General features: G+C 37.3%; 1 protein-coding gene across 1 annotated transcript; it reads right to left on the bottom strand.

Annotated features, from left to right (window-relative positions):
• Positions 1 to 12392: 12392 nt before the first annotated feature.
• LOC146884225 (uncharacterized) lies at positions 12393 to 16981 on the bottom strand. The gene is made up of 4 exons (XM_085665906.1): positions 16213 to 16981; positions 14775 to 15444; positions 13684 to 14489; positions 12393 to 12496 (listed from the first exon to the last, which is right to left on the bottom strand). Exons 1-4 carry the CDS (start codon positions 16979 to 16981, stop codon positions 12393 to 12395), a joined length of 2349 nt encoding a protein of 782 aa, XP_085522032.1.
• Between the last annotated feature and the right edge of the window lie 210 nt (positions 16982 to 17191).

The following is a 17191-nucleotide window of genomic DNA, read 5'->3' as shown; positions in this document are numbered from 1 at the left end:
GATGAACATTAATACAATAGATTTAAGAAAAAGGAAGAAAACTTAGACACATTAGATTTATATGTTGGATTGTCTTATCAAAAGTAATCATAGTTTCTTATATAGTAGACTAGATGCCCATGGCAAAGATAAAAAATCAAGAATAAGAATTAATTAAACTCATAGGTGGAGTTAATGTTTGTCCTACTCAAGCGGGGCAACATGTGCTTCTCACATGCGTTCGACATTAGTTGATTGTTTTAAATCTTAGTCACCGAAGAACAAAACAGGTAAACTACAAAAAAATTAACATTGAAGTTAAATTGAGCTTGAGATTAAAGGTGAATAGGGATGAGAACACTAAATTATTATAAATTATTAAGTAGTGGTGTAGAGCTGTCAAAATGGGTTGGAACTGCGAGCCAATCCGGCTCACCACGGGTTCGGACCGGGTTAGGTTGAAATTATTTTACAAATTTCAATACGGGTTGATTTTTTACCTGACTCATCTAGAACCCGGCTCATCCGGGTTGAACCCGTGGTGAGCCGGGTTGGCTCACCAACCCGTAGATAAAGGGTCATACAAATATTTTGTTATTAAGTTGGGCTTTATATTTTGGTCATGTTAGTTTTTTTTTAGCCAACACATAAATCATTTGTATTTTTTTATTTTGGTTTCTATTTGGATTGTATTAAAGTTTATTTAGATTTTAATTATAATTATAATTTAGTTTTGACTGAAAAAAAATAAAAAAATTGTATTTTTTTTAATTAAGTGAACCCATGAGCCAACCCGTTTAACTCGCCAACCCGTGGTGAGCCGGACCGGGTTCGAATTTTTTTGGCTCGCTATAAAGTGAGTCGGGTTGGATTGACTTACTAAATCATCAATTCGTGGTGGGTTGAGCCGGGTCGAGCCGGATTATCCCTTTTGATAGCTCCATGGATCTTAATAAATAAGGGTGAGGAGTTTCCGTATCCTAATCTTATTAATTTATCTATTGCTTTCAATGTTTTTTTTTTTAAATATATATGGGTCATTTTGTTGTTGGTGATTATGGAATGTCCAACATTTTTTTATCATTAAATAATATATATTATTAATACAATTTTACAGACAAATTTATCGATGAACTTAAAAAGAATACAATTACCGATAAATTTATTGACAAATTTAAAAAAATGTTAAATTGTTGACGGATACTGTTTACCCACTTTTGTTTCTTTTTCACTCCAAATGAGTAAGGTGTAGACACTCCCATCCAGTGTGTCAATTCATTTCAATTTTAATTTTGAAACTGTTCGATTATCTTGAAATCATTACGTTGTTGATGCCGTAATGTCACACATTACAGTAATTTTGATGTGATGCTTAGTAATCTTAGTATGTGATGCTTAGTAATTTTGATCTTCATACAATACAATATGTGCACCGGTAACGAAAGAGAAAAAAAAAACACAAAAAAATTTATACTAGTTTGATTCTTTAAAAATCTACATCCAGTTTCTAGCAACCTTAACTAGAGTTTTTCATTATAATATCAAAAGTAATATTACAAGAATTCTCTTATGCAATATCTATACACATGATACACTAAAGACTAGAATGCGCTTCAAGATTTTCTACACAAGACAATGTACACACAATTGTCTAACTTTATCACGTGATCAATGACAAGAATACAACAGAAAAGAAATTATGCAAACAAAATTTAGAGCAACTACACCTAGGGATATTAACGGGGCGGGTAGGGTACGAGTAGTAGCTCTCTCATACCCTACCTACTGAATAAATATCTACTTCGTACTCGTACCCATATCCATGTGGGTATCCATGGATATCCACGTATACCCGCATATATTTAAACAAAAAAATTTTAATATTTGACAACAAATTTTAACCATGAATTAAAATAAAAATACAATGCATAACATTTATAAACTTCAAACAAAGTATAAATAACTCATATTTAAAGAGTGTTGAATGACCATTTACAAATAAATGAAGATTTTTTAAAATATTGATAAAAAATAACACATTCAAAATCAATTTGTTAATGTTTTAATCATTTTTTTAATTTTTTTTAATTTAAATAAAGTATAGCGGGTACAGGTATCTACGGGTACAAATACTATGTTATTCGTACCCGCTCCGTTAACATGCGGATATAAAAATACCCGTACAATTACCCATGGGTATCCATTTTCAACATCCATTTCCTACCCGTTGCGGGTTTTATTTGGATACCTGCAAGGACAAATTTTATTAACATCCCTAACTACACCGATATGTGTTGGTGTTACAATCCAACCTAAGCCAAGTTAAGATGCACTTGAATTAACATGGTCTTTATTAATCTTGATATTTTCCAGAAAACACGTAAGGAATGCTCCAAGAAGTTCCAATCACTCTTGCTTAGATTTTGTAAAAGTGAATTGTCTTTTTGAAATCAAAATTTTGGATTTTAAAGTGAAAACAAGTATATAAGTAGTTTAATCAATTAGGTTAATGATGCAATTGATTAAATTTTGATTTCTAGAAAAATTGAAACTTTCCATAATAATCGATTATATTACTGTTATAATTGCTTAATTTACAAAACATAATATTTTATTAATTAACACATTGTTAATCGATTAGATTATTGATCTAATTGAATATTTTGTCCGTTAAGTGAGTTATCATTTGAAAATACACCTATTTTGTAACGTCCCATTTAATTAATATGCGTAATTAAAGAAACGTCACACAATTATAATATAACCATGTAGTCCTGGAGTTTAAACATAACGCCGTACAGGCCAAGGCACACCAAGATGCAACCAAAAAAATAAAATAAAATAAAATAAAAGAAACATGTTAAACATTTTAATGGAATCCTAGAAAAATGTAAAAGAGAACAAGTACATGGGTTGTAGCCCTAAGGATAGCCCAAGAAGGACAGAAAGTCCGACCCAAGAAGACTAAGCAACAGGTTCGCCTCTCCCTTGTTGACCACAGTTACCTCTCGCGTCTGCTCCCATCAATAGAATTGATGATCATCGCGAAGATAGAAGAACAACATACAAAGCAACCAACAAGAACGGGTAAGCTAGAGCCAACAACAATTTCATCATGCAATCAAATGTACCTTTATAGCCAATATACACATATACAATATACACATATCACTCAAACATGTTATGACCCTTCAATCAATACACTAAGACTCGACTCATCCGGATACATATAGCCTGGTCGGATTCAGCGGATGCTTGCACTTGTGGTGGATACCTCTGCTCACCCCCGAGCTGCTCACCCCCGAGCTAAGTGTTATAATGAATTAAATTTCCCTCACACACAAGGTTAGCCCTTAATGAATTCTGGGCCTCCTACTACTCTCACCACATGAGTCAGTCCACTCTAAGTGAGACTAACTGACTCCTTAGAGTGTCCGAATGCAACCTTACCTTGAATCCTTACCAGACCATATAGATGGGGCACCACCATGGACACCCACTAACAGGGGCCATGGAATTACGTCCCGACCACTGAAGCACGACCCTGAAAGTCTCACCTAGAGACTCCAAGGAATTACGCACTGACATAGACCGACTTATATAAACAGCCAAGAATTTTCACATACATCACACATGAAATATCATGCCAACACCCATAACCAACTCCTCAATTCTCATACGTTGAATCATTACCAACTCGTTATTCCCAACCATGAGTAAAGTGTTTCTCCTCATAACATAACCATGCCACTGGTTTACCAACCATCAAGATTTATTGTTGCTCATGCCAAATTTGTGACTACACGCACATATATATGCATCCAACTTCTCATGTACAACTCATATAGAAATCATGACAAGCTCACAATTCCCCACAAATAAACTCCTCCCAACATGCATACTCATTTCCCTCATGCCATCATATAATAATACAATAGAGCACAATTGAACCATCAAAAGACAAGAAAACTCCAAGCTAAATGCAACCTCGCTCAACCTGTCGCTCAGGCTAAGGAGTCTCGCCCAAGCGAGAGTCTCTCGCTCAGGCGAGTCCTCTTCGCCTAGGCGAGAGTTCGCGAATCTGGAATAGGGCGCTCTGCACATTCTCGCTTAGGCGAAACTCGCCTCGCCTGGGCGAGACGCTCGCTTGCTCGAAATTGAGTAAGCCGCCTGGGCGGCCATTTGCGCGAGGAGGCCTAGGCGAGCCTCTACTCACCTCGCCTAGGCGAGATGAGCTCGCTTGGGTGAGTTTAACAGTCGCCGCCACTGCCATGCCTATAACAGTCGTATTCTGCACATGCCAACAACAACATCAACCATCTCATGCATTCACAGCAAAATACCAGTTCAAGGACCATAAAAATATACTGTAAACAGCTTACGATCACATTAAACAGATTAGACAGAGAGGTTCTAGCTTCCCGTACCTGGATAAAGCTAGCTGGAAACCTCGACACCCAACTGTGGAGCACGAACAACTTCTAAGAACAGACTCAGAGTTAGAAAACAATGAATAAAAGCGAGTCGTTACGGAACCCTGACAAAAGCTACGAGAATAGACCAAGGAAGGATAACTACTAGTTGGAGAGCCCTTACGTGAGCTAGAGACGACCAAGCTGAATGCCAACGGAAGGTGTCGTGAAACCCTAGCAGAGGAGGCGGCTGCAGCTCTAGGTTCTCTGAAAAGAGTGGAAAAGTGAGACTTAGGGCAACGAAATATGATTTTGTATACTGGGCCAGCCCTTAGGCCCACTTAAAAGGGCAGCCCCTTTAATTTAGGGCAGGCAGAAAAGGATTATTCTTAATGGGCCTTACATATTTTGTGCCATTTGATTCATAAACTGTTAAACTTTGATTATATTGACTTTAATGACATTTCAAGTTGGCTTTACATTCATTCTAGTCTCTACTCCTAGCCAAATACTCTAACACACACACCTTAGGCATCCTTTCCACCTTGATTTATATGGATATCGTCAAAAGCATAGCTTCAAGTCAAAAGGTCCTTGTGTGCCGCGGCAACAAATCAATCCTCTCGGCCCACCAAATCAATTGGCTAACAAAACCCCATTCTCCAAAGCCTCCAATTAAACTGAGTTAGGGTTAGATTTAAAGTAAGTTTGGCCAACTACAAGACTTTACTTAACTATTAAATATTTTTCATAACTAAACGAGTCTTTAAAATATTTTAAATTGGTAATTTATTTCCAAATATTTTACATTTATTATAAATTGGTTGTAACCTAATTTTTACTATTTTTAAAGTAAGAGGAAGGTTCCAACTCGACTTGGCCAACTAGGCCAACCTAATCGAACTTGGGTTCAACCCGAACTAACATTGTCTAACATGTATTCGATCTTGGTTGACCTTGTTTCAACCTAAATTAACTTTGCGTGATCTAACCTTAGCCCAACATCAACCGACCTAGGCCAAACTTGATTGGGTTCGACATCAACCTGCCTCAATTCGTCCCAATGTGGGCTTCAATCAACTCAGCCAAAGGTGGTTCGACTCGACACAACCAAAGGTTGGTCTGACTCAACATGATCATAGGTGGGCCAAATTGAGTCAGTCAGATGTGGGTCAATTAGACTTGGCCCAACATTATTCAACTCGACTCGATTTGACATGGTTGTGCTCTGCTTGACCTAATATGGACCAAACTCTACATAATCAAATGTGGGAATAACTAGACTAGGCTTAGGCCAAACTTGACTCGGTTCAAAATAGACCTAACTTAACACAACTCAATGTGGTTTCAACTCGGTTCTACCCCAGGTGGGCCTAAATTGACACAACCTATGGTGGCTTTGACTAAACTTGGCTAGAGATAGGCTCAACATGACTTGGCCAAAGATAGGTTCAACTCAACTTGGCCTTAGGTAAACCTTACTCGAATCGTCTAAATGTGAGCTTAACTTAACTCATACGAGGGTGGGTCCAATTCAACTCAACCACAAGGGGACTCAGTCCAACTCAACTTGAGGTGGCTCTAGCCGACTCAACTTGAGGTGGATCCAACTTAACTTGGCGACATGACTTGAGTAAGGCCTATCTTGACCCAAATTGGACATGATTCCTCTTGGTTTGACTTGGGCCCATCTCAACCAACTTAAAAATGTGTTAATGTAACCTAACTTGACCTAAGTCCAACTCGACTTTGCTCTAACTAGATTTAAGTTTGGATTAAATAAATGATTTTCATGTGTTACAAGATTTTTTTAAGCAATATTTTTTCATTTTTATTTTTAATGAAGTTTTTTTCTTTGAAAAGTGACTAATTTTATGATGATATGAACCTTTTAAACCTAACTTTGTGGGATAGAATGAAACCATGTGGATTCGGCCAAATTCACATGTCTAATAAAAATATTTCTAAGTAATTTTGAACTTTATTTAACAACATTTTCAATATTTTCATATTGAATAATAATAAGAAAATATATGATATATTAATTAAGAGTTTCTTTCACTAGTGCAGATTTGACATTTTACTTCGCCTTATAGGCCTCGGTTATAGCGGAACCGAAGCCTATAAGGAGGCGGTGGCATTTTTGCAATTTTGTCCAACTATATTGCCTCGGGTGAATGCAAAACCGGTACAGTAAGAGGTTTTAGGCCTCGGTTGCAAAAGAACTGAAGCCTATAAGGCAACCCAGTAACCAAAATTTCAAAAATGTCATCAGCGTCAGCACTTTTGGCCTCGATTATTAATTGAACCGAGGCAATATGAAGAGGTTTTTGGCCTCGGTTAAAAAAGAACCGAGGCCTATAAGTCAGCCAGTAACCCTAATTTCAAAATGTCACCTGCGCCGCCACATTTGGCTTCGGGTCTTTATTGACCGAGGCCATAAAGGGACTTTTGGCCTCGGTTATTAATTGAACCAAGGTAATATGAAGAGGTTTTTGGCCTTGGTTAAAAAAGAACCGAGGCCTATAAGTCAGCCAGTAACCCTAATTTCAAAAATGTCACCTGCGCCGCCACATTTGGCTTCGGGTCTTTATTGACCGAGGCCATAAAGGGACTTTAGGCCTCAGTTATTAATTGAACCGAGGCCATATGCCCTATTTAGGTTCCCAAATTCGCGACTTCGCATTGTTCACTTTCGTCCTTGAGCGAAAACTTTGCGCGCGGTGGATGCATTCTTGTCTTCGTTTTCTCGTGCGGTGGTGTTTGGTTCGTCATTGGCGAAGGAGGCGTGCTCGCGGCTCACGGCAAAGGCGTGATTTGGTGGTCACTGTCTTCCTTTGTCTGCGGTGGTGACGGCGGCACAGTGGTAGGGTTGCCCGCAACAGTGGATTGAAGTTATGCTTCGAACGACGGTGGAGGTGCTGGGTCTCTAGATCTCTTGGCTCTACTGGTTCATGGTGGTTTGTCGTTGTCGCATTCAGACCATGCAATGGTAACATGGGTCTGAGCGTCGCGGTGAGTTGCTCGTTCAGTGCTGGTGAAGGTCTGGCTGCGACAGCGTTTGTCGACGATCTCGGTGGCGAGGACGAGCATAACAGTGCTAATGGTGGTGCGAGTGAAGTACCCCTATGGCTTCGGGTCCCAGGGAACTGAGGCAGAAAAGTACCCCCTATGGCTTCGGTTGATACCCTAGGCCAAAAATCACCCTTTTTTGTCTCACCCGATCGGTTCTAGAACCGGGGCAGAATATCAAAAACAACCGGGGCCAAAAGTCCTTACTGCACTAGTGTTTCTTGCGTCTACCATTTAAATTTAAGTCACATATTAAAAAATACATTTCGATAAAATAACATGAAATGCAAGAAATGATAAAAGCTAAAAATAAATGATAAGATATTTTCTTTTGAAAAAAAAACCTTAATATTTGTAAGAACCCAAAACAAAATACTAGTACGGGTTATTTATGATCTCTGTCGAGGAAGCAAAAGAAAAAAAAAAGTTTTTTTTGTTTTTTATTTACATACACCTTTTTCTGTGATCAACGTGATAATCAACCCTTTATTTATTTATAAGTAAAGAAAATGCAAATAAAAAATATCCATGCACACTACATGTAAATGAGCACCAACTTTAAAAAAAGTTGGTCAAAGCAAACAAGAAGAAGAAAGTTAAAGAAAAAAAAAAAAGTGAGTGATAAGAAAGTACAGGGTTTTTTCCTTTGAGATAAACAACCTGTTTCATGGATGAAGTGATGTATTATTTCCAGATGTTTGATGAATAAGGAATGTTACTTGAATGTGCCACTTTCTTGCAAAGCAAGAATTGGACAAGAGGATAGTGGGGGAGTGCATAATTGATGAAGACATTGGCTTTGGAATTATATAAATCTCGAAAGCCATGTAGATATGCACATGAAAACATTTAGATAAAGAATTTTGTATGATGAATGGAGAAAAAACTAAAGAAAAAAGTGATGGAATGTATTATGCAATGAAAATGTGAGTGAGTTGTCCAATCTAATGAAAGGTAGACGTAATGGGGTGCCGTGTGAAGTGGGTTGCCAACGAGCCTTTGCAATAAGTTTCCACATTGATATCCACCTACGTCCACTGTGTCCTAGTGCCCCAAGACCAAGAGACCAAGCACACATTTCTCAATTTCATCTTAATGCTTTCATCTACCATATGTTTTCTAGGTTAAGATTTAGTATCTAGGGTTTCACATTGGAACTATATTTCTCTTTCTTTTTTTTTAACTATAGATACTTTTAGATGAATTATCCTATCACAAACAAATAATATTATTATCTACAATAATATTTTTTAAAGTAATTGAAATACCTGACTTTTAGATAAATTTGAATATATTACAAGATATTATATTAATTTATTATTAAAATAAACAAGATCAAACTAACACAATCTTTAAGAAACAAAAATTGAAAAAATTACCATGGAATTAAACTATATACCTATTTCATCTCTGTATTTTATAAAAGTAGTGTAAAATATTCTCCGAAAGAAAAGGATGTGGGGATTATATATAATCTAATTAAAAGTTTATTTAAAAAAAGTGAACTTTAAACTTAAGTCAATCTTATAAAAATTAGTTTGTAAGAATATATAGTCAATGTGAAATCTCTAATCAATTATACTCCATATAAAATTTGTTGAAATGATGTTTTACATGAATTTAATTAAGTGCATGAAGAAAATAAATATATAATTTAGTTTAAAAACAAAACATATTTTTTAAAAACAACATATAATTTAGTTTAAAAACAAAATATTTTTTAAAAACACTCCACATGAAATATGTTGGGAAGATGTTTTACATTACTTTAATTAAGTGCACGAAGAAAATAAATATATAACAGTTTAGAAACATAACATATTTTTTGAAAAACACTCCACATGTTCGAATGATGTTTTACATTACTTTAATTAAGTGCATGAAGAAAATAAATATATAACTTAGTTTAAAAACAAAAAAAAAATTTAAAAATAGTTTAAATTTAACTCCAAACAATATTCTATTTAAAGGAATTATCTGAATAAAGAAGTACACATTTTTATTTTAGCCGCATTTAATAGTTGTTGCTTAATTGAAGCAAGCTGTTCCAACTTACCTAACATGAGCACCTAATCTTGGATTGGCTTCATCAGATTAAAGAACCAAAAAATAGGAATATACCTAATGGGATCCTTAGCACAGCCAATTAGTAAGTGCACCCAAAAGCTGCATTATGTTATATTAACGAACGCTGAGAATTATATATGATTAAGAAACTTCTAATTAATTATGTTAAATCTTTATTTTGTCGATGCAATTACATTTTGTTTGATTCTGCAATATGTTATTTAATTCACAAAGGTTGGAACAAATTGCTAGGCAAATAACTTCTTTGCCTCAAATCTCGCCCACGCGGAAAGAGACGTGACTCTAATAAGTTCTAAACCTAAAGTTAAAAACCATAAAAAACTGCGAAATTTGGCATTAGTGGTTATATTATTTATTACCATTTTTCTTATTACCTAAAAAGGAGAAATCACAATAAGCACTTGCCACCCGTGTCTTTGTCCTTACACCTTTTCTGCACCCAGGTGGAAATCTAACGTGTTGCACTTGTGAATTGAAATTCTGAGAGCTCCAAAGTCACGACGAGGATTAAAGTTGTGGATTATGGTGGTTTATGAAGAAGATTATTCGATCACGTAAAAATATGTCAAAAAATTATCTGTAACGAATAATTGGTACATAGTTCACCATCCCATTCACGCTAACCAGGATTCTTGTTAGGCCATTTAGGAAAGGTAGGTCAATGAAGAAATTAATGGAAGAAATGACAAAAGTCGATTTATAACCCTCTTCGCATATCTTACGTTTATTTCATGGGTCGACATACAAAACGTTGACAGGAAAGAAAAAATCTGCAAGAATTTCCATGAATTTCATTTTGTCTGCCAGAATAAATGGAAAACTAAAAGAAAAGAAACTTAGAACTAGTGTCGTAAAAGACTGAGAATGTATATTTGTTGAGGAGATCTATAAGTAGGAAGAAATTATTTAAGATATCGAGAATTGTTATGACACTAAATGTTATTGAAGTAAGTTAAATACAATCATTCGAAGACCAAGCCTTATGTCGCTCAATTTATTGAAATCTAAGTCTTATGAAGAACCGAAAACAAAGGGCCATTGGTTTTGTGTTAGTGAAGGACAATAACGTCTTCAAGAAGGATTTGTTTCATACTCTGTGGACTTCACTAGTTATAAGTCAGAAAGGATTATATTCCATAGAGAAGGGGTGAACGATGGCCAATTTAGTCAAGTGCTTCTTTATGAGATGGATGTCATAAAACAGACATGTAACTTCTTAGAAGCCAACTATTTACCCCTATTAGAATGTTGATTGAGAGAGAAAGGAAATTGTAGAGCAACTATCAACTGAAACCAAGAAGCAAACCGAGGAGAAAAACAAAGCAACAACCGATATGGATACTTAGTGGGTATCAACTACTTATGCCACATGGACTCTAAAACTACTAAAGATAGGTTTTGGATAGTTATATGTAACATGTTCAAATAGGTTTATTTTGTATTATACAAGGGTGACAAATTATGGAACAATACATACATTCTGAAACATTGCGAACATGAAAAATGGCTAATCCAATGTTGATTGTTACAATTTGAGTCACCGTTTTTGTTGATTTATGTTACAAGTTCTTTTACCTTTCTTGGTAGCAAATGACTTTAGTGTTCTTGTTATTTTATTGCAACTTATCCTATTACCACATTTACTAATTTGAGTTTTACCACTTTTAAATTACACTTCACCCATTGTTACTACATTTTCATCACCATCTTCATTAGAAACCAAAAGGAAACAAAAATAAATAAACTTGTTAGCACAAGATTATCATTGAAATCCAGATAAGAAGTTAATCAAAATGTCAATCATTTATTAAAAAATTTAAGAGTTAATCAAAACAAGAATATCTATTACATAAGGGATGACTTTGGGTACAACTATATGGAAATCAATATGGTGATCAAGAGTTTAATCAATTATAATATACCCTATTTTGTATCCTCATTCCCATATTTTCTTCTAAAAACTGAGTTACCAAATGAACATAAAATACCTAAATTTTCAAAATTTGTTCGAGAGATAGGCGAATCAACTATAGAATTTGTCGATGAGTATTAAATTGAGTATGGTGATTTAGCCATGTGGTGGAGCTCCAAAGGTGCGTGAAGAACTCCATGGGCAGCGGAAATTGGATGAAGGAATGGAGGCAAGTTTTGAAGGCACTTGCAAGCTATGGAAAATGAAGGAGGTGAAAGGATTTCCTAATCTATGCTAGCCTAAGGAAGGTGGCTAGAGGTAGAGAGAGGAAATCTCTAGAATGAGTGACTCTCAAAGGCAATAGAGGGAGGAATGCTCTCAACTCAATTAGCATCTATCGCATAAAATTTCAAGAGTGTACAAATGAGTGAAATTTTGGCTTTTATATGAAGCCATTTACACATGAGAAAGGAGAGCCATTGGATGGAGTGGGCCTTGATCTTGGCCCGTAGATCAAGCTTGGGGAAGGAGGCAAGGTCACGCCCCTTAGATCTTGGCTTGAAGAACAAGAAGGATTCTTAGCCTTTAGATGTGATGACACACCTTAGTCAAATCATGAAGCAAAGGAGCCTCATTGCCTTGATAATCTCAGCCATGTATGAAGAAAATTGGGCCGAGCCCAATTTGAACCCCATCCTATGTTCCTATCATGTCTTATGTATTATTGGGAAGCAAAGCCCAAACAATGCCCCAATTTAAATCTACACTACTAGATTTACATGCACTTCTTCAAGTCTTTGTGATTTCTTTGGCCCATTTAAATAATGTGTGAAGCCCATTGAATTTGTGATCATCTAATGGGAGGCCCTTTTGAATCATCTTCATCATTGATCTTGTAATTGGGCCTTTAAGTGGGCTTGTATTTGAAATCAGGCTTGAAGGTGCACTTGGGCTTGTTTGGTCACATCATCCCCTCCCCTCTGAAGAGGATTTGCCCTCAAATCTCTGATGTCATCCTTATTAGCTATAGTACCTGTAAAAGGAACTAAGTCAGTGATATTAAAAGTAGGATGCACACCATATTCAGCTGGAAGATCTAATTTATAAGCATTATTGTTGATCCTCTTTATGATTTGGAATGGACCATCACCACGGAGACTAAGTTTGGATTTTCGTAATTGAGGAAATCTTTCCTTCCTTAGATGAAGCCAAACTAAGTCACCCTCATTAAATGACCGAACTCTCTTGCCTTTGTTTTTAGAATGTGCAATTTTTTCCATTTAGGCTTGAATTTGACTCTTAACCTTCTCATGAAAATCTTTGATGAATTGGGACTTAGAAACCCCTTCTTTATGAACAAAGTCAAAAGAAGATGGAAGATGTAACAAGTCTAGAGGAGTGAGAGAGTTAAAGCCATAGACAACCTCAAAAGGTGAGAGTTTGGTGGTGCTATGGACCACTCTATTGTATGCAAACTCAATGTGGGGAAGATAATCATCCCAATATTTATGGTTCCCCTTAAGCACAACCCTAAGCAATGTGGAGAGGGATCTATTGACTTCTTTTGTTTGCCCATTAGTTTGAGGGTGGCAGGAAGTAGAAAAAGAAAGTTTAGTTCCAAGCATAGGCCACAAGGTCCTCCAAAAGTGGCTAAGGAACTTAGTATCCCTATCAGACACAATTGTCTTGGGTAAGACATGAAGATAAACCACTTCTCTAAAGAACAACTTTGTAATGTGGCTTACATCATCGACTTTGTGGCATGGAATAAAATGTGCCATTTTTGAAAAACAGTCCATACCACAAAAATCGAATCAACACCCCTAGAAGTCCTTGGAAGCCCTAGGACAAAGTCCATGCTAATATCCTTCCAAAGGGTGGAAGCCATGGGCAAAGAAGTATACATCCAAGCAGGCATTGTGCTAGACTTAGCATGCAAACAAGTCAAACAACTAGCGCAATGTTTTTGAATATCACATTTCATGTGGGGCCAAAAGAATTTCTCTTTAAGCATTCCCAACGTTTTGGCGACCCCAAAATGTTCCATAAGTCCCCCCTCATGCATCTCAATGATTAAGAGTTTACGATGAGAACCACATGGAATGCATAGGCAGGCTTCTTTGAAAAGATATATGTTTGAGACATAGAAGCCGCCTTGGGACTTATTTAAACAATTAGAATAGATAGGGGCAAAGAAGGGATCTTGACTATACAATTCACATATATTGTCAAACCCAAGAATTTGAGATCCAAGTTTGGCTAAAAGAGTATATCTTCTAGAAAGTGCATCAGCCACAACATTGGATGTCCCTTTCTTGTATTTGATAATATAAGGGAATTGTTCTAAAAATTCAACCCACTTTGCATGCCTCTTGTTAAGATTGTGCTGACTTTTCAAATACTTGAGAGTTTCATGATTAGTGTGAATTATAAACTCTTTAGACACAAGATAGTGTTCCCAAGTATGAAGAGCTCGCACAAGGGCATATAACTCTTTGTCGTAGGTGGGGTGATTACGAGAAGGGCCATTGGGTTTTCCACTGAAATAAGCAATTGGATGGCCTTCTTGTAATAAAACCGCACCTACTCCAACCCCAGAAGCATCACATTCTAGCTCAAAAGTTTTCTCAAAGTTTGGAAGAGCTAGAACTAGTACTTGGGTGAGTTTAGCCTTAATCTCCTCAAAAGCTTGTTGTTGCTTATCACCCCACACAAAAGGTGTGTCTTTCTTGACAAGTTCATTGAGGGGTGAGGCAATTGTGGAGAAGTGGGGTATAAACCGTTTATAGAAGCTAGCTAGCCCATGAAAGCTATGGATGTCCCCAACATTCTTTGGCACAGGCCATTCTTGGATGACTTTGATTTTGTCGGGGTCAACATGTACCCCACTTTTATTGACCACAAACCCAAGAAAGATGACACTCTCTACACAGAAAGTGCACTTGTCTATGTTTGCATAAAGTTGATGGTCTCGAAGGAGAGACAGGACTACCCTAAGGTGTCCTAGATGAACTTTGAAGCTATGGCTATAAATTAAAATGTCATCAAAATAAACAACCACGAACTTCCCCAAACAATCCCATAGGACATGATTCTTTAGTTGCATGAATGTGCTAGGAGCATTGGTTAGGCCAAAAGGCATGACTAACCATTCATATAAACCAAATTTAGTTTTGAAAGCGGTTTTCCACTCACCACCTTTGGCAATTCGAATTTGGTGGTAACCACTCTTGAGGTCTATTTTTGAAAACATTTTGACCCCATGCAATTCATCCAACATATCATCTAGTCTAGGGATGGGGTTCCTATACTTTATGGTAATGTTGTTGATGGCCCTACAATCACAACACATGTGCCATTTGCCATCCTTTTTGGGCACCAAAAACACGGGATCAACACAAGGACTAAGACTCTTTTGGACCCATCCTTTGTCTAACAACTCAATCACTTGAGTCGTTATCTCTTTAGTCTCAATTGGATTTGTCCTATAGGCTGGTCTATTAGATAGACTGACCCTTGGGATAAAATCAATCTTGTGCTCTATTCCTCTAAAAGGTGGGAGGCCTTGGGGGCTATGCTTAGGGAAAAGATCCGCAAATTCATGGAGAAGAGCACGGACAGAAGGAGGTACATCCTTAAGTGAAGGATGTTGGAGACATGTAAGAACAACATGACAAAGCAAAAGGTAGGAAGGGTGTTCAACATGAAGAGTATGTAAAAGAGTTTTATGAGTTAGAATCACTTCATGATGAACATCCTTAGAAGGAGAGACTTCCTCTACCTTTGTCTTAGAATCCTTGGATAATTTATTAGAGTTGGTGGAACTCTCTTCCTCCCTCCTAGCTCGGATTTGAGCTTTGTCACTAGCAACTTGAGCAGGAGTGAGGGGATGTAACACAAAAGTTTTAGAATGATGTTGGAGGGTGATCTCATTGGTATGGCCATGGTGTGTGGTTTTGCGGTCAAATTTCCACGGCCTACCTAAGAGAATATGGCAAGCTTCCATTGGAATTACATCACATAAAACTTTGTCTTTGTACTTTCCAATAGAGAACTTAACCAACACTTGATGCTTGACTTCGAGATCCCCATCTTCATTAAGCCAATGAAGTTTGTAAGGTTTGGGTTGGGGTAACAAAGTCAAGTTCAACTTCTCAACCATTCTTGTGCTACAACAGTTGCAACAAGATCCACTATCAATGATCAAATAACAAGTATTGTTCAAAACGTCACAACGAGTGTGAAAAATGTTTTCTCTTTGATCATTGAGAGGAAGGGTTGGTTGGTTATTGAGAAGCCTCCTAATCATTAAGAGAGACCCTTCTTGAGGATAGGAATGAAGTTTATCCTTAGACGACTTGTCACTGTGGGAGTCACTAGAGGAGGAAGATTCCTCAAAAGACTTCCCTTGATTGTTGTAGAGGTCTTGGCCCTTTAGCACAATGGTGCGCTTGGTAGGACACTGTGATGCCACATGACCTCTACCTAAACACTTAAAACACTTGATCTCACTACCTCGCTTGGAGGTCTCACCCTTTTCTTGACCTTTTGCTAGGTGTCTATGAGCGGTCTCCTTGACATGAGAAAAATCTTTCTTTTAAAAATCAGATTTTGAAAAAGAGAGTGAAGAATCCTTGCGAATATGTTTCCTCAAGAGTTGTTGCTCCACTTTGATGCACATTTGAACAAGTTCATTTAAATTTTGATATGGGAGAAACTCAACTTTATCTCTTATGTTGTTGTTTAGACCACTCAAGAACCTAGCAATGGTTAGATCTTCTTCCTCATCTATCCCAGCCCTCAAGATGTACAACTCCATCTTTTGCCTATATTCCTCCATAGACATGGTTCTTTGCTGGAGCCTTTGGAGTTTATCCATAAGCTCTCTTTTATAGTATGAAGGAACATAGCGAGCATGGAGGGCCTCTTTGAGATCAAACCAATATTCAATCTCGGGAAGGCCTTTTTTTCGCTTTTGGAGGACAAGGGTTGTCCACCAATTTAAGGCATGACCTTGGAAGTTGAGGACAGCAAGAGAGACACGTCTCTCTTCCTCAACCACGTGGCTGTCAAACAGTTGTTCAACTTTTGCCACCCAATCTAGATATGCCTTAACATTGTCTTTTCCATGGAAAGGATGCAAATTTATTCTTGTTTCTTTAGGGTGAGGAGGAACACGCCTTTGTCTCCTAGTGTGAGGAGATTGCCTTGGAAAGGGGCATTGTATGTCCTCCTCCTCCTCGCCACTAAGATCATGATGATGTCTTGATGGGGGGCGAGAAGATCTAGGAGAAACACGGTGAGTGTGTGGAGGATTCCTGAATTTCTCAGATATGAAATGCAAATTGGCTTGCATGGCAGCCATTTGATCCTTGATGTCACTCACCTCTTTGTTAAGTTTGTGAAGCATACCAGGGGAAACATCTCCCTCATCATCTGCACTAGTCTTATGGTGTGTGGGTGATGGTGAATTTTGTTGGGTTTGCATCCTTGCACGCGTAGCCCTTCTAGTGCTCATGATTGACACGATATAGAACTTGAGAGACAAAGTGTGAATAAAAGTTTTACGAACACAAGTGAACCTCCAAGTAGGCGAGGTGAGTCTAAAAAGATCACTTAATAACCAAGGTCAATCCTAGCCAAGGCACACTTGGGCAAGTTTGAAAGAAATTCACACAATGGCTAAGTGCTAAATGATGAGAATCACTAGACACCAGTTCTCAACAAA

The sequence above is a fragment of the Vigna unguiculata genome, chromosome 8, assembly GCF_037176805.1.
Source record: "Vigna unguiculata cultivar grain cowpea cultivar isolate G323 ecotype 2 chromosome 8, ASM3717680v1, whole genome shotgun sequence".
Lineage (NCBI taxonomy): Eukaryota > Viridiplantae > Streptophyta > Magnoliopsida > Fabales > Fabaceae > Vigna > Vigna unguiculata.
The sequence above is the reverse complement of the archived record's forward strand: the minus strand, read 5'-3'. Positions and strand labels throughout refer to the sequence as shown.

Bases quoted from the DNA above. Each gene is read 5' to 3' on its own strand.
- LOC146884225 (XM_085665906.1), bottom strand. From the start codon at position 16,981: ATGAGCACTAGAAGGGCTACGCGTGCAAGGATGCAAACCCAACAAAAT. The intron at 15,445-16,212 runs GTCTAAACAACA...ATATTCTCTTAG, and splicing joins CATTGCTAGGTTCTTGAGTG to GTAGGCCGTGGAAATTTGAC. The intron at 12,497-13,683 runs GTGAATTGTATA...TTCCTTTTACAG, and splicing joins TCTTGGGTTTGACAATATAT to GTACTATAGCTAATAAGGAT.